Below are 25,397 nucleotides of genomic sequence, written 5' to 3'. Positions count from 1 at the left end.
TAACTACCAGCACATGCCCACCATGACTTTTTGTTTGATCTTTTTCTTTGAATGGTAACCTCCCCCTGCTCTGTATTGCCATATTGCAAAGTGCTTTAAAATTTCTCCAAATTTCAAAACAGGATTTGCATGCTTAATGGGAGGCAGGTTGTTTCTTAAAACCATGCGTAGCCCTGATGGCATGATAGAATTTAATTATGCAGGTTTCTGTATTGTGATATGAGCTGTGGGTATTATTTCAATGTTTGGCTTTAACATTTCAGTTTGAAAAATTGTAAAACATTCTGTTGTGATAACTTATTTGAAAAAGAAAAACCAATAAAATATCCCATCAAAACATATGAATTTAGAATTACTCAGTTATATAAGACTACTACAAGTTCAATCTATCATTTCCTTTATGCATTCATAAATACTAATATCTGAATCTTTGGGCTTTGGCTAGCCCTAATTTGAATATTCAACTAAAATTTAGCCTCACATAATCCATGAAGTGTGCTAATGAATTAATGAATTATTAATGCTAATTGGTTTTCCCAGTGTGGTAAAAGCTTTTGGTGTGTTTTTTAAATTAAAAAAACACACACCCAAACCCAATCTGGCAGATCTTACTCCCACCTCAGTTTAATTTAACACTGCATGGTATGGATTACAGGCTAAGAAGCTCATTAATCCAATTGAACCAAATAAATGAAGGCTGATTTATGATAGCCTGCCTACTTTAAACATAGTGATTAGATGGCTAAATAGCTTTTTGTGGTCAGGCATGTAAACTGCAGTAGTCAGGCATGGTTAGCCGATGTTATCTGCACCAGATTACACAAACATGATTAATTGTTGGCATCTGTTTGTTTTGGGAGACAATGGAAGAGTGTGCCTTTATAGGTGAAGTCAAACCTTTGGAGAGTTACAGCACCTGCTGTGGCTGTAGAGACCAATACAGGAGAGACAGGTTTTGCAGCTGGGGCGGATGAAGGAGTCTAGTTCTAGTTTTTGCTGCTACAGGTGCGCCATGGCACTTGTCTCTGCACTCCTCCCAGAGGTAATTTCTCCTTTAGTCACTCCTATGGATACATGACCTGACTGACAGTCTCCATTATAGGACTGTGAAATCCAACTATCCCAGGAATAGGGTTTTATCAGTTCCAGCCCTGAGGAAGCATCTGTAAATATGTGCCAGTGGACCTGATCCTTCACTTTTAGAGAAGTGTAAGGCCTTCTATTTAAATTAGTTTAGGGGTTGAATAGTAATTAACTGTGCCTGTTTGATCTGTTGCAGTGCATATTTGTTATGACACATCATGGCTTTTCTTACTTTTGTTAAAATTTGTACGCCACCTCTGTCATTAAGAGGAAGTGTGATGAAAATCAATGAATAAATAAAATCTGTTCTAAGGAGAGTGAAACCCTGTGAAACAGCCCAGAATAGAGGGATTTGATTAATCTGGTCAGAAGGGCACATGCTGCTGATCACAGGATATAAACGACACTATATTAAGAGACAGTGTAATTAAGATACTTTGCATAGAAATTTGGAAGTATGCCTGGCTCTGTGCCTTGCCAGATATGTATGTGTTCTATTGACAAAGCTTTTCTGTGATGATGAGACCTGCTGTGCTAGAGAGATGGACATGAAACATTTACTTATTCACAGCTTCACAATGCAGTGAGGATTGACATGCAGCTGAAAGGTCAAGGAGATTCTCTGAAATTAATTTTCTTCTGGGTTAGCGTACTGCTGCTATTGTTTATTTCCCTGTGCCAGTGTTGCTGTCCTTGGTACCAAAGTGCATATTTCATGCATTTAGCTGTATATTTAGCTTGTACTTCATTCCTGCAAGATACAGCCTTGTTGTAAGCATGATATTGGTTATTTCATTGTTCAACATAGCATCATAGGATTGTAGAGTTGGGAGGAACCCCAGGGTCATCTAGTCCAACCCCCTCCAATGCAGGAATCTTCTACCCAACATTAGACTCAAATCCACGATCCTGAGAGTCTCATTCTCTGTTGACTGCGCTATTCCAGCTGCCTAACAGTTTAAATACAAAATGCTACATTGTACTGAATCATCACTTCCTTTGTAATACGACCAACCATTGGACTGCAGCAAAATTGTTGGACCCTGCAGGTTTGTCAATCTCCAACTTGTGTATCTGGTCGATTTCCCAGAATTCTCTTGGGGAATTATTTGACTGATGGTGATTCTCTCTGCCAGAATAGGAAGCTGGCCTTCACTATTGACTTTTAAATCAAGCACCTTGGTTTACTGCAGAGCAGGATGAAACTTGCAAGAAAAATTGTGCTGAATTAGATAGGACATGTTAGAAAGCCCATTTTTAGGCAATGAGGTGGTAGAATCAAGGATACAAACAAAAACATATTTGTTAAGGGGAAAGTATGATTAAAATGCTTTGTATAGAAATGTAGATGTCTGTCACACTCTATGATGTATGCTAGCTGTGTGTGTTTTCTGAAAAAGGCAGGTTCTTTTTGACTACCATTGAATCAATGGTGTCCCATCCAATAGGATAGTTATGGGTCAAGAATGGCTTGCTACAGTTTAGGCTATCCAACTCTGAGACGCAGTTCATTTGTTGTGTTGTGGTTTTTTAAATTACTTTGATAAAATTGCACCCAGGCCTACTTGGCAGATAAAAAGGGGCTTCTTTGTAAGATGTCAATGGTACCAGGTTGTTTGTACTTGTTTTGAGTCAATTGCACCTCAAGAACATTGGCCCATGCTTGTGTCTAAGAGAAGTGTCACGTGTTTGCTTGCTACTGACTGATAAAGGCCAGTTGGGATAGGCTGGGGAAGTATTTGCATGAGCTTGTCAGACCTGTGTCTTTTTATGAGGGAAACTTGCTGTTTTCTCATAAGAACAGCAACTAACTTCTTGTTTAAAATGTGTCATCCCAGCACTCTCAAAGTGACCCATATTACCCTTCTCTTTCCTGTGCATGTCTTCTGTCTAAGGTACATTTGGCTGGGATGTGGTCTCTGCCCTCAGACATCCATCTGGTTTCCTCATTGCTATAATTTTATCTCTTCAGTACTTTTAAATTCTGGAAGGCATTCCATTTGCTTGACATATTGTATGTCCAGCGTTATTGATGATCTGGCACCTTGACTTAGTTCTGTGTTTTAAAGTTTTGTTCTTTTCTTTTAAAAATGGGGAGGGGATTTTTTTGGTCTGTTTTGTTTCGTAGCTGACTTGGACTTTTCCAAGAAGAGAAGCAGGTTAGAAATCCATTTGTTGTTGTTGTTTTTAATGCTGACTTTTATTTATTTTAAATTACTGGCTAGAGACTCTAATTTGAAAACATAGACTTTCATAAATGGTGGTTTTTGTTTGAAGGAATGTGCTGAGGCTAAAATACAGGAAAGTATAAAGGGACTAGATTGCACTCAATTAAACTAATGGGGAAGCGGGAGAGACCTGTCTGGAGCTGAAACTACTGTAATATGGTCAGTGCATCTCGGTTTCATAGCATTTCTGTATTCTGAGCCTTTGCCATTTGCATCTTCATGAGGGAAACGCCAATGGCAAATTTAATCTGGCCATACGCTGGGCACAAGTTTTAGAACTGAATTCTCAGTTTTGTACCACCTTCTTGTTGTAGACATTGTGCCAGAGATAATGTGATGTGGCCTGACTGAAAGAATCAGGTGTTTGTTGTTGGTGTTCGTTTTGTGTTGTGATGTTTTTTGTTACCATCTGTCAACTCACTTTTAGGGTTTGCTTATTTCAGTAATCTCCATTATGAAGGCTGCTCAAGAGCCATTATGCACAAATTATTCTGCTTGAAAGTCACTTTCTGCAGAGCCTTATTTTTTGTAGTATTGGGTTAGAGAATCTGCACACAATGTGTTTGAACCACGTGAAAAGAAGTTTTTATGTTACAACCAGTGTGTGGGGCACTCTCATGTGGAAGCAACATTTAGTGGTTCTCACCTAGGAAATAGTACACTAGAAATCTTTATTTCTATTTTCTTCTGAAAAGGGGGAGGGAAGAGGTTCTGAAATAACTGAGACTGTTTAACGATGCAATATCTGCATTCCATTCTTCATAGGTAAACAAGATAACAGACTGCTGCACTTACAAAAAATGAGATTTTTAAGGCTGTCAAATTATATCCAAGCACATATCCTATATGGAGCAGGGAACACACACAGTCCTGGGTTTAAATTTATATAATACCGCAGAACATGAAAAAGAAATGCTTGTAAATAGTATTGAATGATAATGGAGCCATGAGAAAAATCAATTCATTTCTTTAAAGTGCACTGCTTGCATCACAAATCTGAAGTAGACCTTTTAAATATTTATAAAAACTGTGTTGACTATAAAAAGTATGTCAATCTAGCTTTGAAAAAAACAACAGCAGCAGTTTTTATATAAACAATTAAGCAACTACTCTGTTACATATTTTTAAACCTATTTTCTTTCCCCATGACCTCAATATTGCAATGCTGATCCCTCTGATAAATGGCTGGATGAATACATTTTTAGGCATGTCTTGGGAATGGAGCAACTTGTCTGTTTTGTAGATTGATAGGTAGTATAAATAAATTATCCTTAACCTCTGACAACTGCAGGTGAAAACAGACTTTGATTTTGAAGTGGGTTTTAGTAGACACACACTATATTCCAAAGCATTTCATGTTTAGCTTGCAGAAGGTATGGTCTTACTGTGACTTACTATGTCTCACTGGACATTTGGATCACCTGTTTAGGTTTTTCCGCAAGCTGTGACTAGACATTACAGCAGCTGAGGAATTCTGGTTTTCAGCAGCAGTGGTGAATCTCCTCCTTTAACTTGTGGCCTGGTTTGCACAGGATGTTAAACCATAGTTCCATCCCTGCCCCTAACTGTGCCACATAGAACAAGACACAAGTCAAAATCTTATCGTTTGTTTCCTCCAGACAAACTGCGAGTTGTAAGCCAAGGTTTATGCTTGTGGTTTGTTTGGAGGAAACAAACCACAAACCAGGTTCACACATCATGACAAGCCAGACGGTGGCTTGTTTTGGGGTTGTTTCCTCTCCTCCATGGTTGTGTTGGGAGCTGGGAAGAGCAAATCTCTTGAATGCGTTAGACTATAGCTTATTTTCAACCAAGGTCTTAATGTTGCATCAGAATGTAGCCAGTTTCTAGTAATACAAAACATGTGATAGGACATTACTACCCTACTAGAGTGTTGACAGATGAACTCTAGTCAGCTGTGGGATAACTTAAAAAAAAAAATTGAACCAAATCTAGCTCATCCTTTTAAATACATTCTGTACAGCTTCCTTAATTAAAGACAGCGATGGAGTTGTTCTCTATTCTGCCTCTATTTTTAGTTTCTGGTTGTCTCATTATTCTGTCTATGAAGAGACAATTCTTTTTGAAAAAGGTGTATTGAGTCTAGGGGTGGGGGAATGTAGCCCAATTGCAACATCAGATCAGATCTCCCTGATTCAAATTTTAATCCCCCTGCACAGTCATTTGCCCTTTTAAAAACACAGGGAAATCCTATCACAGATATCCTGATACCACAAAGCTGTACTTTTGATATGAAAATTAGTCTCCATCTCACCACCTTATATGTAATAGGGTAGGCGCATGATGAAATGGCATGATCGTCACAGTCATGTGTTTTGCCTTTCGGCAATTCCTGCTGCCGTTCCTGCAATTCTTTAGGCAATTCCTTGTGATATCATGAGATGTGTGATAGAATATGTAAAGTGCTCATCCAGCAATATTTTAAAAAGGACAAAACCTACTCTACTGAACTAAAAGGTAGCAAACCGGCCAGAGATCTTATTATAGTATGATCCCAATTAAATCAACCCAAAGGCTGGATAAACTAGAATGCCTTATCCTGGCATCTTAAAGCCAGCAGTGATAGTACCAGGTGTGCTTCCCTCGGGAGAGCATTCCACACATCGTGTTTCTCACAATGTGACCTTCTGCACATCCCTTGGAGGGGGCACTCTGAGAAGGGTCTAATGAATGCAGGATCCAGGTAGGTTTATATGGACAAAGATTTTCCCTGCGGTGTTGGGGTCCTGAGCTGCATAAAGCTCTATAGGCCCAAACCAGCAGTTTAAACTGAACCTGGAAACTAAATGATTATCCTACTTAGCAGCTTCATACTGCATACACAGTTAACACAAACTGTTTCTTTTTAAAGCTTATATTGCAAAGCTTCCAAAAGAGGGCATTCCCTTGACTATATGCAGTGGCTACTGCCTTATTCATATCTAGAATTCTTTGCAGCTCCCCCCCCCCCGAAATGTACGTGTTCTCATATTATGCTCTCCCTCAGGTAGAAGTCATCACTACCTGGCTTGAGCTCCTCATGAGAAATTGTCTACCTGCAGAAAATGCAAAAGGCACCATGTGCAGTTGTCCCTTGAACAAACTGGAGTTACTGTTTCCTTATTCTATTTTAAAATGAGTCGTTGTTGGGAGAACCAGTGCCTTTGCCACATTTGCCATCCATTGCCATGGTCACTACTTGTACCACACACAAGCAAAATGCTCTGTTTCTGAACAGTGGTGGTGCTGTGTTCCTCTATTTGAACTAACCCTCCAATGTTGTGAACTTTTCCATCCCTTGATCTGAAAGGGTGGTCCTTTTGCTGTACTGTAGAGTGCTTTTGAAATCGCTGTGCTAATTTTTCTGGACTGGCTTTTGTGCTGTTTCCGCAGAGACACAAGGAGTGAATTTGCCCTTTTCAAAATGGCTATTTCTCGTCTTTTTATGGGGGTAGAGCAAAACTGTCTTCCCTCCCTAAAACTGGGTTTTTGATAAATTTGGATTGCCTCGCCATCTCCGTGGCTTTGTGAAAGGTTAAGTCCTCCATTAGCTTCACTATTCAATAAACCTCTTTGCCTAGAATCCCAAGCATTAGTCTTTCTCCCTAGTGCTCCTTTTTATCAGTAAACTGAATGTTCAGCTTCTTTGTACGAGACTCTTTACAAATGTTTCAGGTTTCTTCAGGTTTCTGAGATCTTTGAAAAAAGCAGTCCTTCTCATAAACCACATTTTTTTCTTTGAGTTGAAATACACATAAAACTTGCCCAAAATAGCTTTGGCTGCTTTGGTGCCTGTTGTTGGAGGTTTGCAGATAGACTAAAGATGTTGCACAGGTCTGATGTTCTGAATTGGTGTAATGCTTTTGTTGTGTTTTGGCATAGTCCCTATTACGGTCAAGAATGGGTGGGATGCAAGCATGATAAATATTCCATTAACCCCCATTATTCCTACTTTGCTCAGGAATGTTGTAATTAGGACTTGTTCTTGTTGCAATGCTGAAAATTAAATGTTTCCTTTGGGTCAGTCCCACTGTGGAAATGCCAATGATAAAGTTGATTTTAACAATTCTTCTGAGTTTTTTTAAAAAATTATTATTTCCTAGACAACTTCTTCCTGATAGTTGTACTTGTAAAAATCGCATGGTAAAGTGATCAACCGCATGCAACAAAGTGGAGGTGTGATTGCTAGAATGTAGGTGGAAGAAAACTTGGAACAAAGCCAACACAATTTGGAAATGATCAAAGTCTACTTGGTGCAATCAGTGGTGCTGTGAGGGTACAACAGGAAGCTCCCTAAATGCAGCAGAGGTGGGTTATATTTTGAAGTACAGTGGTGCCCCGCAAGACGAAATTAATTCGTTCCGCAATTTTTGTCGTCTAGCGAATTTTTCGTCTTGCGAAGCACGAAATCCCATAGGAATGCATTGAAAATCAATTAATGCGTTCCTATGGTCAAAAAAAGTCCAAACAAAGCCAAATTTGGTACAACAACAGTTTATTAACTGCTCTTTAAAGTCACACATACTGTAAAGAGCAGTTCAAAAATTGAAGGGAAAATAAATTAACTTTATAAACATGACAGAAAAACATTTAAAAATCAACAAAGTGTACAGTACATTTTCTAAGACTCTGGGGGACCACTCGAAGAAGGCTCCTCTTCCACTCTTTGCTTCTTGGTCAAGAACCTGTCCATAGTCTGCTGCTTCATCCGCCTTTTCAGCAGCTCCCTGAAAGACGACATGACCCTCGTATCATAAAAGTTCCCAGCGTCATGTGCCACGTGCTTCTCATGGTGGTGTAGATCTGCAAAAGTCTGCACCTCCTTCCACTTCTGGCAAATGTCCCTCAGTCTTTCGGAGGACAGCCGTTCCTCAGTTGCTTCCTCCTCTTCCAGTGAGGCCTGCTCCTGCGCAGCCTCTGCCTGCAGTTCGACCAGCTCCACGGTGGTCAGCTCGTCGTCGTGCCCCTCCACCAGCTCGCAGACGTCCTCCTCCGTGACCTCCAGGCCCATGGTCCTCCCCAAGGCAACAATGTCCTGCACCACTGTTGACTCTGGTGCATCAGAGTCACTTGGTGCCACACAGTCCGGCCACAGGCTGCGCCAAGCGCAATTCAAATTTCTCTGGCTGATCCCTTTCCAGGCCGTGTTGACCATCTTCAAGCAGGTGACGATGTCGAAGTGGTCCTTCCAGAATTCCCGCAGGGTGATGGTGGTGCAGTCAGTCACCTCGAAGCATCGCCTGAAAAGCTCCTTGGTGTAGAGTTTTTTGAAATTGGCGATGACCTGCTGATCCATCGGCTGGAGCAGTGGCGTGGTGTTAGGCGGCAGAAACATGATGTTGATGAAGCTGAACTCCTCCAACAAGTCCACCTCAAGGCCTTTAGGATGGGCAGGAGCATTGTCCATCAGAAGCAAAGCCTTCAGCGGCAGGTCGTTGTCCAGCAGGTACTGCTTGACAGCAGGGCCAAAAGCAAGATTGACCCAGTCCACAAACAGCACACGTGTGACCCAAGCCTTGCTGTTGGATCGCCACATGACACTCAGCCGCTCCTTGTCGATCTTGTGTCTCTTGAAGGCCCGTGGGTTCTCCGAGTGGTACACCAGCAGGGGCTTGATCTTCAGGTCGCCGCTTGCGTTGGCACAGAAGAGCAGGGTCAGGCGGTCCTTCATGGGCTTGTGGCCAGGCAGCCTGGACTCCTCCTGAGTGATGAAAGTCCTTTTGGGCATCCTCTTCCAAAACAGCCCGGTCTCGTCGCAGTTGAAGACCTGCTGCGGAACGTAGCCCTCCGTCTTCACAAGCTCCAGGAACTCCGCTGCAAAGTCTTCAGCCGCAGGAACATCAGAACTGGCAGCCTCTCCATGCCTGACCACGCTGTGGATGCCAGATCTTGTCTTGAACCGGTCAAACCAACCTCTGCTAGCCTTGAAGACTTCTGGCTCGGCTGAGGTTCCTGGCTGTTCCCGGATGAGGTCAGCGTGCAAGGCCTTGGCCTTCTCACAAATGACGGCCTCAGACACTGTGTCCCCTGCACGCTGCTTCTCTTCTATCCAGATGAGCAGCAACTTCTCGACCTCCTCCAGGACAGCTGGGCGGTTCTTCACGATCCTGGTGACTCCCTTGGCTGCATCAGTCGCCAGGATCTTCTCCCTCATCTTCAGGATGGTCCCGATGGTCGATGGGTTCCTGCCGTACTCCCTGGCGATGTCCGTCACACGCATTCCGCCGTCGTGCTTCCAGATGATCTCCTTCTTCATTTCCAGCGTCACCTTCTCCTTCTTCCTATCGCCGGCCACCGCAGCAGCAGTCTTCTTGGGTCCCATGGCAGCACAGCTCCTACCTTCGTAAACTCAGAAACAGAAAAAAAAATCAGTGATGTGCTTCAAACCCAAAAAATACAAAAGCAGCCAGCCACCCACCACACAGAAATTAAAACCCAGAACCAAGGCCTTGAATCCCAAGCACCCCAACCCCAAATCCAAAATCCAAAACCCCCCAAAAAAGTTTTAAAAGTTTAGCTTACCAAATGGATGAAAGAGAAGTTCTGGAAAAGCTTCAACAATCAACCACCGAAGTCCTCAGAAACCTCAAATGGCTGCAAAATAAGTTTAGGAAAAGCTTCAAAAATCACCAATGTCTTCAAAAACCTCAACTGCTCCCACAGACACGCACCAACCCACCCACAACACAGAAATTGCAAACCCCTCCCCAACTGCTCCCCCAGCCCCTCCCCAACTGCTGCAAACCCCTCCCCAACTGCTTCCCCACCCAGACAAAAAAAAATTTCAAAAAATAATAACATGGCCAGCACTCAGAAATTCAAACTCAGAAAAATTTTTCAAAAATAAACAACCATGCCTAGTGGTCACAGAAAATCATAAAAATTCCAAAAAAAACCCCACATGGTCCCAGATTTCTGCAGAAACCTCCCCAACAGTTCCCCTAGCCAGCCAGCACTCAGAAATTCAAACTCAGAAAAAAAAATTTGAAAAAAAACAACCATGCCTAGTGGTCACAGAAAATCACAAAAAATCCCAAAAAAGCCCCACAAGCTCCCAGATTTCTGCAGAAACCTCCCCAACTGTTCCCCCAGCCAGCCAGCACTAGAAATTCAAACTCAGAAAAAAATTTCAAAAAAAAACAACCTGGCCCAATGGTCACAGAAAATCACAAAAAAACCCAAAAAGCCCCACAAGCTCCCAGATTCCTGCAGAAACCTCCCCAACTGTTCCCCCAGCCAGCCAGCACTCAGAAATTCAAACTCAGAAAAATTTTCAAAAAAAAACAACCTGGCCCAATGGTCACAGAAAATCACAAAAAATCCCAAAAAGCCCCACAAGCTCCCAGATTCCTGCAGAAACCTCCCCAACTGTTCCCCCAGCCACCCAGCACACAGAAATTCAAACTCAGAAAAATTTTCAAAAAAAAACAACCTGGCCCAATGGTCACAGAAAATCACAAAAAAACCCAAAAAGCCCCACAAGCTCCCAGATTTCTGCAGAAACCTCCCCAACTGTTCCCCCAGCCAGCCAGCACTAGAAATTCAAAGTCAGAAAAAAATTTCCAAAAAAAACAACCTGGCCCAATGGTCACAGAAAATCACAAAAAATCCCAAAAAAGCCCCACAAGCTCCCAGATTCCTGCAGAAACCTCCCCAACTGTTCCCCCAGCCAGCCAGCACTCAGAAATTCAAACTCAGAAAAATTTTCAAAAAAAAACAACCTGGCCCAATGGTCACAGAAAATCACAAAAAAACCCAAAAAGCCCCACAAGCTCCCAGATTTCTGCAGAAACCTCCCCAACTGTTCCCCCAGCCAACCAGCACTCAGAAATTCAAACTCAGAAAAATTTTCAAAAATAAACAACCATGCCTAGTGGTCACAGAAAATCATAAAAATTCCCCAAAAAACCCCACATGGTCCCAGATTTCTGCAGAAACCTCCCCAACTGTTCCCCCAGCCAGCCAGCACTCAGAAATTCAAACTCAGAAAAATTTTCAAAAAAAAACAACCTGGCCCAGTGGTCACAGAAAATCATAAAAATTCCCAAAACCCCCCCACAAGCTCCCAGATTATCGCAAACCCCTTCCCAACACCAAGTCCTTTAATCCCAAACACCCCAACCCAAAATCCAAAACCCCCCCAAAAAGTTTTAAAAGTTTAACTTACCAAATGGATGAAAGAGAAGTTCTGGAAAAGTTCTGGAAAAGTTTTGGAAAAGCTTCAAAAGTGAGCAAAGTCTGAGAAAAGGCTACCAAACCACGTGCTAACAGTTGCTCCTCGAAGTCAAGTCGCAACTGCAGCTGCTCAAGCTAAGCACCCTTGGTTTTAACGGTTTTTACACAAAGGAAACAAAGTCGTGAGACGTTTTCGTTTTGCGAAGCAAGCCCATAGGGGAATTCGTCTTGCGAGGCAAATCGCGGACGAAAAAACCTTTCGTCTAGCGAGTTTTTTGTCTTGCGAGGCATTCGTCTTGCGGGGCACTACTGTAAGTTAATACTGCCACCTAAAGAGGCCTCTCCCTGTAAGACCCTTAAATAATGAGTCTGAAATCTCTCTAACTGCACCACTATGTGTAGTGATGGCATCAAAATGTACATGCTGCATTTTCCCACATCATTGTCTGTGCAGTGTCAGTAAGTTGAGCTATTTTGGATAATACCTGGCTTTAATAGCTATTGAGCCATTATTTGTTAATGCTGATTATTCCATAGTTCACAATGACATGCTTGTAAAACATTCATTGGATAAATTATTTCAGACCAGTGTACTATTCCTTGAATACAGTTATGTATCTAAGGTGTCCTGAACCTCTTGGCTATTGGTTAGAGAAGTCAGTACCTGTAGCTTGAAAATATGGATCAAGTCCTTTGAGCTGAATGGCCAGCCAGTGATCTTGACCTTTAGACTTTTGCTCTTCATAGATAAATCTAACCAGACTGCTGTCAATTGTCCCCCTTCCCCTTTAAAAAACTAAGTAGTTTTTGGGGGAACGTGTGCCCCCGTTGTTCAGTTTCAAATCTTTTCTTTCTCAAGTAAGCTGTTAGAATGAGGTGGTAGCTAACCAGATCTAGGGTCTCTTTGATAAGGCTGGCTTATCTGGGTCCACTTTAATCTAATTTCAGATCTGATTTTGAGAGGGAAACCAGAAGAAATGGGAGTGTTGGCTTGCACTTGATTTTGTAGACTTCTCAGTGGCATTTCCAGATAACTTATTTGGGTTGCACCTTTGCTCTGAATAAGCTCTGTTGTGAAGTTGCTTACTTCTTGAAAAGAAAGAATTGGGTGGTGTTACCTGCATGTTTAGTTGGCTTCTGTTTCAGCCTCAAATGTTAAAAATGATTTTCACGTGCCTCTCCTAAGTGACAGATTGTTCCTCCTTTGATTTACAGAAGCTTGGTGGAGTCTCTACCATTGCTAATGAATATATTGTGATATTTTATTTGTTTACTTCTCTTCAAACTGCAACTTTTCCTCACTTCAGTGAACAAAAAGATCAAAAGAGTATTTTTTTCCTTTTTCTTTTAGCTGTCTCCGTAATGAGGTACAGTGCTTCATCATTTGGATTTGCTGTAAGTAGTCTCTTAATTGAAATGTACATTGCACAACTCCCTGGTCCTGAATGGGGTAACTGTGCCCCTGAAGGACCAGGTGCGCAACCTGGAAGTCACTTTGGACTCACACTTGTTCATGGAGGCGCAGGTTAATTCTGTGTCCAGGGCGGCTGTCTACCAGCTCCATTTGGTACACAGGCTGAGACCCTACCTACCCGCGGACTGTCTCGCCAGAGTGGTGCATGCTCTAGTTATCTCCCGCTTGGATTACTACAATGCGCTCTACGTGGGGCTACCTTTGAAGGCGATCTGGAAACTGCAATTAATCCAGAATGCGGTAGCTAGACTGGTGACTGGGAGTGGCCGCCGGGACCATATAACACCGGTCCTGAGAGATCTGCGTTGGCTCCCAATATGTTTCCAAGCACAATTCAAAGTGTTCTTCTGACCTTTAAAGCCCTAAGCATCTCCACCCCCATCGTTCAGCCCGGACACTGAGATCCAGCACTGAGGCCCTTCTGGCAGTTCCCTCATTGTGAGAAGTGAGGTTACAGGGAACCAGACAGAGGGCCTTCTTGGTAGTGGCACCCGTTCTGTGGAATGCCCTCCCATCAGATGTCAAGGAAATAAGCAGCTATCCTATTTTTAAAAGACATCTGAAGGCTGTCCTGTTTAGGGAAGTTTTTAATATTTAATGCTGTATTGTTTTAACACTCGATTGGGAGTGTTCTCCACAAGTAGGACCATGGGCAAAGCAGCCCCCTCCTCTTCTTTCCAGTAACTGATGTTCAGAGACAAGCTGCCTCTCATTCTGGATGCAAACGCTTCCACCGTGTTTGGTATCCATATGCACCCTACCCATAAACTATCCTCTTGTGGATGCTCAAATTGTAGCCAAATTAATAAGAAGTCTACATTCACATTCCTCCTCCTCTCTACATAAATATCATCATGCTTGTCAAGCAGGATGTAGAAAGATCACTAAGCATTTAACAACTTATTTTGTGGTAGGGGTATCTTGTAGTAAGCTGGTAGGGAACAACTGAATAAGTTCCTTTCACTTCCTTGACTGACACAATAAAGGCTGCATGCACACTACCCATTTAAAGCACAAACCCTCCTCCCAAGAATCCTGGGAACTGTAGTTTAAGAGTTCTGGGAATTGTTTCTCTGTGAGTGAAAACCACGTTTCCCGGGATTTTGGGGGCAGGGGAATGTGCTTTAAGAGGGCTTTAAACGTGTGATGTGCATGCAGCTGAAAGTTTGTCGTGTCTTTTGTTTGCAGCACAAAGGATGAGCTTGCCCTAATCTGTGCTTATCCCTGCTTTTATTCAAATGATTTATACTAAGTTAGTCTACAGGCTTGTGGCACAGTTAGCAGTGTATTGATTCAAGCATGGCTTGCCTTAATGGCTTCTGTATTTTTTCCAGTTTGATGCCACTTTGGATGTGTTGTCGTCGGTGATAGTTCTGTGGCGCTACAGCAATGCAGCTGCAGTACATTCAGCGCACAGAGAATACATGTGAGTACTTGTGGTTATTTTTAGCACTTATCAAAGTCTGCGATGATAAAGGGCGGGGGGGGGGATCTGCTTTCTCTGGGCAGTTTTCCCCTTTATGTTCTCCTAGCAACATAATAGCTATACTGATATGAGCCTTCCTGCTCTTATACAGCTGACTACAAAGTCTTATTTATTTAAACCTTTTTATCCTGCCTTTCACAACGAGTTTCTAGGTGGTGTGCAACAAAATTTAAAGTAGGTACACAACACATTGAAATGATAACCCAGGGCAGGATTAATAACCCACTGGAATTAAGTATCTGTAACAACCTAGGAGCAGAAATACGTTTTCAGTAAGCTCGAGCTCAAGGGTTGTGTGCCATTCTATAGAGAGGTTGTAGATGTTAAACAGCATGGGGGATACAATTGAATTCTGTAGATCCATGGAAGTTTTTGTTTTTTGTCTTTTTTTAAAAAAAAAGGGGTGGTCTTACCACTGTCTCCTTGAGCAGGCAGGGAACATCCCCTCTCACCAGGAGTTGTTAATCACCTCCCTGGCCCAGAAGCTTGTTTTTATAAGCAGTGAGGTTCAAGTGTGCAAGTGGTTACCTAGACTAAATCAAACACCTTCCAGATGTCCTCAAGCCTTATTAACTGAAACACAACATGCCTAGACAGTGCCCTGGACACCTTTTGATGCTGTAACGGTAGAGGCAAGGTCCTGGCAGAGGCAAGCAATTTTATCCTCAAAATGCTTTGCGAACAAGTTTCAGCAAGCTGCTATCAGTTCCACCATCTCATTTGGGCCAGACTGTAAAAGGCCCCAAACTACCTGGGAAAACTCTGAGGGGTGGCACAATGAGGTTGCAATGGAGGCAGAAAAATAGGTCTCCCTTGCTGCCTTTACTGCCCACTTAGGCTTGATAATGAGCACTCACCATTCATCTGTGTTCAAGTCATTTCCCGGTGTGTTTCATTGCCCAAAGCTCTGGTGTATAGCAAGGCGTCAAGTGGGCTCCAAAAAGTGGCAGAGCAAGCTCAGGGACTACCAGGTCAATGACTTGTGCTATTTGCATATTTCACAAATCTGCCAGAGCTTCAACAGGAGTGCCAGTCATATCGGCTCTAACTCCCTGCCAGCCACCTGGAAGCCAATTGAATCCATCATAATCTAAGGGCAGATCATCCTAATAGGTCCCTCATCTTCAGAGGGGAAAAGGTGCTGAAAGCTTAAAACTCAGCAGGAGGTGATCCAGCTATGACAAGGGACTGGTGTCGATATCTCCCACTTTCCAATAACCCTCTTCCTGCCCAAGAAAGAAAAAGGGGGCCAGAGTCTCTCCTGCCACATGTTGGCACAGCCCCATGACTTACGTTTTCATTGCTGCAGTGCTGTGAGAGTCTAATGACAACTTAAGCACCAAATATTTTTCTGTGTATAAGACTCAGTTTTTTAACCAAAAAAATAGGTTTAAAATTGGGGTTCGTCTTATACACGGGTATTGCTGAGGGGTGTTTTCTTAATTTGGAGTCCCCAAGAATAGGGGGCGTCTTATACATGGAAAAATACGGTACTTTTTTAAAAAAATAGAGTGCACAACTAATTAATACTGTTAAATCAGTCTGTAACTAAGAGCCTTGTGACACATTGAAGATTAACACACCTATTATAGCATAAACTTTTTGGATCACAATCCACTTCATTAGATGTGCAGTGGGCTTGAGTCCATGAAAACTTATACCATAACAAATTTATTACTCTTTAAGGAGCCGCAAGGCTCTTTGATATTTGTTATTTTTGTTATGATGGACTAACATGCTATGCCCTTGGAAATGAATTTTTACTGCTATTGGAAAACTCATCAAAATCCCTGTCACGTATTAAATTAACTTACAGTACTCTGATAAACACAAAGAAGCATTCAGGATACCGAAAAACAGATGATTATACAATATGTATAAGCGTGATGACCAGCTGTTCACTGCCTTTTGCTTAATGTAGTTTACTCTAACCAAGGACATAGTAATATAATTTTTAAAGCATGAGAACTGCACATGGGGTGAAGATATTTTCTTGTCTACTTGATCATTGGCATTAACCAACAATTTTCAGTTTGCTTTGTAAGAAAGAAAGACAAATGCCGCATGGATATTAAATCACCAGTTATATTTCACAGTAGTTGGTGTTTCCAAATGAAAGTTGGGCTACTTGCGCTATAGAACAGATGGAAACTCCACACCTTCATGGAGGCTTACTGGTTGTTAAGCCAAAGAGATATACAAAGTATGCAAAGATTTTGTAAAGGGTGTTAAAATGTATTAACTCCCTAGGTTACAACCTAATGGACATGAGTAAGACATCGGTGTGGCGATCACACAAGGTCCCTGGACGTTTGATGGTCTATTGATCCCTGTGCCACCACTATGATCACTTCCCCGCTGCTACTAACACGTTTCTCTCGGGTACACACTGAGTCCAGACAGTTGTTAACATTAAATCAAATAAGCAAGTTTATTTTATAAGCCTTAACAAGTTGATGGTTTCAGATAATTTTTCTTGTCAGTTTCTTATTCTTAGTTTCTATACCGGCCTATACCTTTCCTAATAACTGCTAACTGATTATCCTAACTGTCTATCTGACTCCTATCAGTTTCTCTCACTCTCTCACAACACAACTCGAACAACCCACAGACTTATCCATCCTCTTCCTTCTCCAACTCCCAACTGACTTCCACACAACTCCAACTCTAACTCTAACTGCTCCCCTTGGGTTCCCACTGGCCAATCACTTCACACTCATTGAACCCTTTCCTTATGACCCACCTAGGAGGCAAACGCCACAATCGGTTCCAGTCTTTTGCTGCAGTAAGTGGGGATGGGCGCAGTGTTATACAAGTGGTCCACAAGGTGTCTCTTTCATGGGTGAGGAAGATGGTCACTCTTCCTCCTTCAGCTCTATGTACTTTTCAAGGGCGGAAAAAAGACAATAGCCCTAACCACCTCATGACCAGGGTGCAGTGTGGCAGGGCCAGGGCTGAAGCTTCATGGGCACCAGGGGAATACCTCAGGGGCATTATTGATCCCACAGGCACCTTGTAGCACACACTTACTGGTGAGCAAGTCACTTTGGACTCAGTGGGACTTCTGAGTAGCTACACATAGGATTGTGTTGGTAAAATGATTGTTGAGCTAGAAATGTGCAGTTGTTCCCTCAACTCTGAGGAATAGTTTTACCTTCCTTTTTAACAAATAAACTCCTGATTAACTTTTTATAACCACAGAAATTGCACCTGGACCTGGCTTTCCTGATTTTGATGGTGGCCAGGAGTTGCTCAGCTGAATAATCTTCTTACAGTCTTTAAATTTGTTTCACCCATAGCTTGAAGTTTAGATTCCTGAGGTACACACAATAAAGATGTTGAACATTTTGCAGTGAACATAAATCAGAGATACAATGCAGTCAAAAGGTTCAGCAATCTAAAATCCCATTGACCTCAATGGAAATGTGAAGCACATGCTTAATTGTTGCGTGAGGATTTTGACATACTATGTTAGCAATTGCTTTGTAATAAGAATAAAAGGTTTTGTTGATTTTTTTTTTAAAAAAGGTCTTATGTTAGAAGAAAACGAGGTCTGTTTTTCTGGCAGCTTTGACAGCCAAGCTGTAAGATAAGCACAAGCCAACAAAGTTGACTAGCTAGTTATTTGACTGATATTGACAATCTTGTTTTATTTAGCAAAATGTCATCACAGTTCAGTGAATATCCTAATTAACTATGCGGAGAGCTGCTAAAATTGGTTTCAACTCCATGTGAAAAATATCTTGCTACGCAGAGTGCACTAAAGGAGGGAGGCAGCATAATATCTATGTACTGGCAAGTTTAAGTGAAAACATTTGTACAGATTGTATTTGCATGCTTCACTAATTTTTACTTAATGCTTAATTCTGTTGCCACACCTCTGCTGCTCTCAGCAGATTGAACTGAGAGTAGTAATTACCAAGGGCTTTATTATATACCCATTTAGACATATTGTTACTACATTCCGTTTGCTGGAAAGTCAGCGGGATTATAATTAGACAGGGAGATATCCCACACTGGATATTTTACAGAAGCTAAATTATATAAACTACATTTTGCTCTTTGGTTAGAGAGAGGGATGTACTGTAAAATAGCAATTACGTCAAAACATTGCTGAATATTCTTACATGGAACAGTGGAGTGGTGAACAATTTTCAGAGGGATGACTCGAAACAGAAAAGCCTTTGAGATTGCAAAGCCTGAAGGCTAGCCTCACAAAGAGATGCAGACAACTTCACACACTGTTACAGATTCATTCTTATCCAGTAGGTGGTCATCATGACATCACAGCTCTGCTTGTGGGATGAAGGAATCATCTGAAAGAGAAGGGGATGCTACCATCACATGGGCATAAACACACATTTAGGGTTCTATTCACTCAAAACAGAACAAAAAGCAGCATCCTATACATGCCTAATCCAGAGATGGGGAACTGTGGTCCTCCAGATGTTGCTGGACTGGTAATTCCTATCATTCCGGACTGTAAGCAATACTGGTTGGGGCTGATGGGAGTTTGATCCAACGTAATATGGAGGACCATGGGTTCCCTACCCCAGCCCTAGTTTTGATGGCTCACCTAGACATTTGCCTATTTGAATAATTGCTTTGAAGTTACTAGTTTGGTTTTTGACATTGGGCCACTTCAGATTTATAGAATAGACAAAACATTGTTTATCTACTACAGTGGCCATAGTAATGTGTTGGTGGGAGCTGCATGCTTAAAGAGGCAAGACAAACGCCACCCAGAAATTGTGGCTAGCTGAAATTCCTGGTGCTTCTTACTGATGTATTTTCAGACATGTGGTTTGCTTCCACACATTTGTTAAATTGTAGTGGAGATGCATCGCTTATCTTACCAGCAATTAACTGTTTTCTCTTTCATGAATTTCTCCCATCCATCCCCTACATTTGGTAATTTTAAAGCACTTTTATTGATTCAAGTGGAGTCAGTCAGTGAAAAATGACTTTCATGAGCATATTGCCATTATATATTATTTACAGTCCACTGTATCTTAATTTTGAGCAATAAGGAGGACATACTCATGGCCTCATTTTGGATTTTTAGGAACTTCTTCCGCAATTTCATATCGCTCTTTGAATAGTGCTCAGCACAAACCATTAAGTAGCGGCAGGTTGCCTTTCCCCCCCAAAGTTGTTAAGCATTGAGGTTGCCCTTTTTTGTGTATCAGGGAAGGAAACCTTTCACCCCAACCTATTTAAACCTGCTGGTACTGCTCCCTATCACTTCCCACATGTAGTTTCTAAGTGTTTGTATCTCAAAGGTCAGGCAGCTCTATTCCTAGGTCTCATGAATTGGAAGCTGCTGCAAAACACATACTATGTATTGTGTCCAGTAAACCAAGCTCTGTCATGTGTGCAGCATGTCATGTGTGCAGTCTTCAGGAGGCACATGAAATTCATTGTATTGATAAAATGTGGGCAGAAAAATAATGCCAGTGGGTTGCGGCTTAACTTTAGTACCCTCTTAGACTGCATATATGCTAGCCAATTAGTGGCACAAAAAATGTATTCCCCCCCCCCCCCAAATCACAACCATCCATGCTTGTCCTCAACATGCTGCTTCCATCCAAAAGGGTTGGTGTGGTTATCCTGATTAGGTTATCCATGACTTTTCCTCCCTGCACATGCTGCAAGTGAATGAAGAAGGAAGTGGTGATTGCAGTCTTGGTATATGCCCACCCACAACATCATTGAGCAGGTGTGGATATACACGCACCATTTCTGTTACATCAGTTTTCAACTGTTTCCCAATGGATACACTGTTAGGAAATCTGGAATCAACCTGCAATGAGCTGTTATTTTTGGAATAAAACTGATTTTCAAGAAGTGCATTTTAGGGATAAAATATATGCAATAGATCTAGATTATGGGTTGACTAGACAGAAAACACACACCGAAGTAGTCAGACTTCATTGATTTTAAAATAAATTGTTGTGTGTATGTAGGCTTAGATGACTTCTGTTCAGATTCCCAGAGAACAGTTAGTGCAGTTAAGTAAAATTAGACTGTTCTTACTGGAGAAGGCAATGTATATAGCAGTTTGGGGGCTCTCTTGCTCATTCTACTCAATAGGGTCCTAAACTTCTGTGCCCTGATGGCACCAATGAGCAAGGATACCATGCATAAGGGTCATAATGACATCACTTTTCACTTAAGAATGCTGCTCTGGAATGTGAAGTCAAATGCATTCGACAGATGGTTGTGCTTCAAAGGCTCCTATGAAGTTTTTATTCTCATGTGTTGTAACTTTTGGATTTGAAATGCTTTAAAGAGCCCTAGTGTTGTGATAATGCACAGGAATCTGGCCACTGGTTGGGGGTGGGCACTATGGTCCAGCAGCTCCTGATAGGATGGCTTAGGGTGCCCTTCCCCACCTCTCCCTACTAAGGCCTACAGCTCAATGATTCTTCCACCACTGGAAAGTTGTGACGATTGATATGAAGTAGGTGAAAACCCACAGGATACATCCAATCTGTCTGTGGGCAATGTTCCCTCCTGACCCTGAAAACAATGACCAACAGCTGTCCATAGCAATGTTGATAACTGAAGCCAGCCTGTTTAAGATGAAACAACACAACCAGAAGTAAAGTAGGCAATATTGGGTGGGTAAGTGCAGATGAAGACTGCAGTGGGGAGACGTCCCCTTTTAGGTCTCCGAATCAGATTGGACTGGATGAAGTCTTGTTACTCTGGTCTGCTCCTAAGCTCCACTCCTCAAGAGCCCTCTGTGGATGCAGATTAACTCCCATCTGCACTCCTAGCTTCTTGCATGGCTGCAAAGCACTTCCCTGTTGTCTTTGAAGTCTGAAGTGCTGATTGCTTCCCCACCCCATGCTGGGCCATCAAGGCTGCCTCCCCAGAAAGTCATGGAATAGGGAATTATACATGGTGTATTGAGCAGTAATAGAAGGGATCCTTGAAAAATGAGTTATTTTCCACTGCCTTAACCTGACTTTCCAGCATCTCCCGTACATCACAGGTCACATTGTTTAGGTTACCAGACCCTAGAGAGGCTTCAGTTACAGATGGGTAGCCGTGTTGGTCTGCCATAGTCAAAACAAAAAAAATTCCTTCCAGTAGCACCTTAAAGACCAACTAAGTTAGTTCTTGGTATGAGCTTTCGTGTGCATGCACACTTCTTCAGATACCGTATCTGAAGAAGTGTGCATGCACACGAAAGCTCATACCAAGAACTAACTTAGTTGGTCTTTAAGGTGCTCCTAGAGAGGCTGTGTGTGTAGGTGAAGAGGGGCTGGGAAAGTCAACTTGCACCCCAGATGTATCCCACAGGCTTTTCTCTAGGTATAGCTCTTTATAATTTCGGTAAAAAATGTTGTTTTCTCATTCTTATGTATCTCTTTGGGTGACTTTCTAGTTTTATCAGGTTTTTGTTTGCTAGCACTGGAACAGTATAGTGTACAATAAAACATTCTAGCTGCAGTGCAGAGAGAAATCAGCACACTTAGAAGTGCCTCAGCCATTAAGATATTCTGCTATAGGTATAAAGACAGGCACACTCATGAATTTTGCATGACCTCAGAATTTTGCAGCAAGTATATTAAAAAAGATGCTGCCCTAGCTAAATATGATGAATGAGTGATAAATCATTCAAAAGATAATAGCGCTCCTCTCCTTTTTTGTTTGCATTTTCACCCTATCCAAGGTGTCAGTATTCTGCTAAATATAAACTAAACTGATAGCTGTTGTCTGTGGCAGCTGCCACAGAATTATTGTTATTTTAATAATCCTAAAACACAAATTTCCATTTTAGCCATAGTTTCCTGTACATTTTATCCCATTTGATGTGGACAGAAGCTTCCGATTTTTGATGTAATAAGCTATTCAGATTTTGATTCCTTGTATGTTTCCTCTCTGCTGGGTAGAAAAAGAGGCACCAAATTTAGGTTAGAGAGTAAAACCCTTATTTTAAGGCTCCGCTTTTTGTGTGAAAATGGTAAGCCACATATGTGAAATATCATTTTCTCAAGGTCTACTGCAATGTCTGCCTTGGGGAAGCTACATTTCCACAGGCTGTTTGTGGCCTGGCATACTGCGTAGTAGTATATCAGGTATGGGAGGGGAAGATGGAGAGGCCTTTCCTTCTGTGTCTGCTGCTATTGGCAGAACAGCGTTGCTACTTGCAGAAATTCTTCCCTTCCCTGTTTGCTGCCACCGCTGGAGAACTGCCACCCAAGGAAGTGGGGCAGAGAAGAAAGTGGATCAAAGAATCAGTGGATGGGTGTCGGTAGAAAGGAAAGGGTTTGGGGAGCTCTCAGTGGCGTGGACAGATAATTTCTGAATTAAGACTGGCTCAGGAATTATCGGAGCCAATTAGATTTTTAAAATATTTTTTTTCACCTGTTCCTGTCTGCATCAGTGAGACTTGGCTTAGAGAAACAAATGGAAACAAGCTAGTTTGGGCTGGGAGTTGATGCAGAAGCAGAGGTTGGGCCAAGTGCTAAGGGCACATTTTGGTATAGACACACACATGAGTGCATCAGCTTTGCCAAGGGTCCCACAGTCCCGTGACTGGCTGTGCCATCTCTGCTACAGGTAGAGGACCTTACCTTACGCAAGTTTATTTTGGATATCTGCCTTCACAAAGTGTTGAATATTTATCCTAATATCAGTGAAGGTTTGTCCTCATTTCTCCATTGACAGAATTCTGTAGTCTTGCTGTAACATCAGTGAGAAAATCCTGTCTGATTTTGCAGTGATCTATGCAGCCAATCTTCCTTCCTGCTCTTACAGTTGTTCCTGGGAGAGCAACACAGAGCTTTAGCATCTTGGAATCGCCAGCAAATGTGCTCTAGCATAAGGCCCCATGTCTTCCTTTCTGAATATGGTATGCCACAAAATGTTGTGACGATGTCACAACTTGAGCTTGCATTTCTTAAGCTTGGCAGAACCCTGCTGACTCCTTTGCAGCCTCTTTAATGAGTTTGATGTAAATTTTGCATGTTCTGCCAAACCTCCAGATTGGCTAATGTCTACAGGGTAAAAAATAGTAGCGCACTGCTGTGCTAATTATAACAGGCTCAGACTGCGCTCCCAATAGGTGACAAGACACTGAATGCCAGATGAGAATCGTTGCTTCTTTATTTCTTATAATAAAGAAAACAGATGCTGGTTACAAAAGGAATTATCATACAGCATCATTTATCAGAATAGTCTGGGAGATGTTCAAAACACCGTGGTTACCAGGAGTTCTGTTTACATAGGATTTGTTTGAGATAGAGAACTCCCTAAAAATGACTTCCATTAGCAGTGCAGCACAGTTTCTACTTTAAATTGCAGTTTAGAAACCTCTGCATAGGTTTCTATCTTATTAACACAGTATCGTTTAAACTTCTAAACACTGGGAAATACAACAGGAAAATTGCTAAACGCTTCCCAGGAAGTTTGTACACATTTACCTTGTCAAACTGCCCATCCCCCACCTCCCAGTTCCTGGACCATGAGGCCTGAGGGTATTCAGACTCTGGTAGCTTACTAGTTAATAGGGCATGCATCATATGACCACAAAATGTCTAATTCAGACCTTGGAGTTCCTAACAGTGATTCTCTTTTCCGTTCTTGTGATTAAGGACCTGATAATTAACCCTTGCTGTTGCATGGGGCCAGGCTGATCTTCCCCCTTGCAGTGATGATTTTTCCGCAAGATTGCTGTGATGTTTTCTCCCTTTGCAGTGATAATTTTTCATGGGACGCAGGAGGAGCAGTTTCCCAGTGGCCTTTGGTTTCCTGTCCAATGGCAAAGGGCAGAGTGTGCTTCTCTTCATTCAATATAGCAACCTCTAGGACTTCAGTAGACATTCATTCTCTGAACATTATGTTCACTGCAGAATATTGTGTGCCATCAATCAATAGGCCCCAAAGCCCCAAATGAGTTACAAATATTTCTTCCTTTCTTCTTTTTTACAGCGCCTGTGTCATCTTGGGTGTGATATTTCTCCTGTCTTCACTATGTATAGTGATCAAAGCCATCCACGACCTTGCAATTAAATTGCTTCCAGAAGTGGTAAGACCTTTTTTTAAAATCTTTTTAAAATGAAAAACTTAAAATCTAGTCTTAGAATAATATGGTATTGGAGGCACATGCCTGTGTACACTTATAGCTTGGTCCCTGTATAATTCAGCAGAACTGCATGAAAATGTTCTATCTTTAATGTACATATTTGACCATTAACTAATATCTTATCTTTTTTGAGCTCCAAATATGGTTTTTCTTTGCAATAATAACAAAAATTTATTCACTTCTAGAAATAAAAAATTCCACTGTATTTCACACTTTAGACCAGTGTTTCCCAAACTTGGGTCTCCAGCTGTTTTTGGACTACAACTCCCATCATCCCTAGCTAGCAAGACCAGTGGTCAGGAATGATGGGAATTGTAGTCCAAAAGTTGCTGGAGACCCAAGTTTAGGAAACACTGCTTTAGACAATGGACCTAGGAATGATTAGAACAGAAAAGAGGAGGCCATGGCCCTTCAGATATTGCTGAATTACATCTCTCTTAAACTCTGGCAATTGGTCATGTTGGCCAGGTCTGAAGGAAGTTGTAGAGTCCAACAACATCTAGAGAGATAATAGGTTTAATCCAAAGATAGAGAATCTAGGGAAGCTTTAAGAAGAAGGTGGACTGGGTTGGATTCAGATTTACTTACATTTCCTAAACTGTAAATTTATGTTCCATAAGTTGCTGCAGCCAAGAAACCATATGTCAACTTGAGGCTACAGGCACGTTGTTGCTTTGCAAAATTGGTGAAAGATACAGACTGTGAAAGTGAACACTGAACAATATTCACAAACACTCATGGACATGCTGCATGTCTGGAAGTTGTCAAAATTATGCAAATCTCCTGCTGGAAAAGCACAGCATATTGGTGCTGTATCCAACTTACTATATGTGTGAACGGAGTAATACAGTA

General features: G+C 41.9%; 1 protein-coding gene across 2 annotated transcripts in view; it reads left to right on the top strand.

Annotated features, from left to right (window-relative positions):
* TMEM163 (transmembrane protein 163) overlaps positions 1-25,397 on the top strand; it is a 79,483-nt gene that overhangs the window by 32,083 nt on the left and 22,003 nt on the right. For both annotated transcript variants that reach the window (XR_013394527.1, XM_028744762.2), the window contains exons 3-5: positions 12,838-12,881; positions 14,295-14,386; positions 24,392-24,488. Coding sequence is in view for 1 of the 2 variants with exons in the window: in XM_028744762.2 (XP_028600595.1) it covers positions 12,838-12,881; positions 14,295-14,386; positions 24,392-24,488 (233 nt within the window). In the remaining variant the exon portion in view is untranslated. The remainder of the gene's footprint in view (positions 1-12,837; positions 12,882-14,294; positions 14,387-24,391; positions 24,489-25,397) is intronic.

This window comes from Podarcis muralis, chromosome 1 (assembly GCF_964188315.1).
Source record: "Podarcis muralis chromosome 1, rPodMur119.hap1.1, whole genome shotgun sequence".
Classification (NCBI taxonomy): domain Eukaryota; kingdom Metazoa; phylum Chordata; class Lepidosauria; order Squamata; family Lacertidae; genus Podarcis; species Podarcis muralis.
This window is presented reverse-complemented; position numbering and strand designations above follow the sequence as displayed.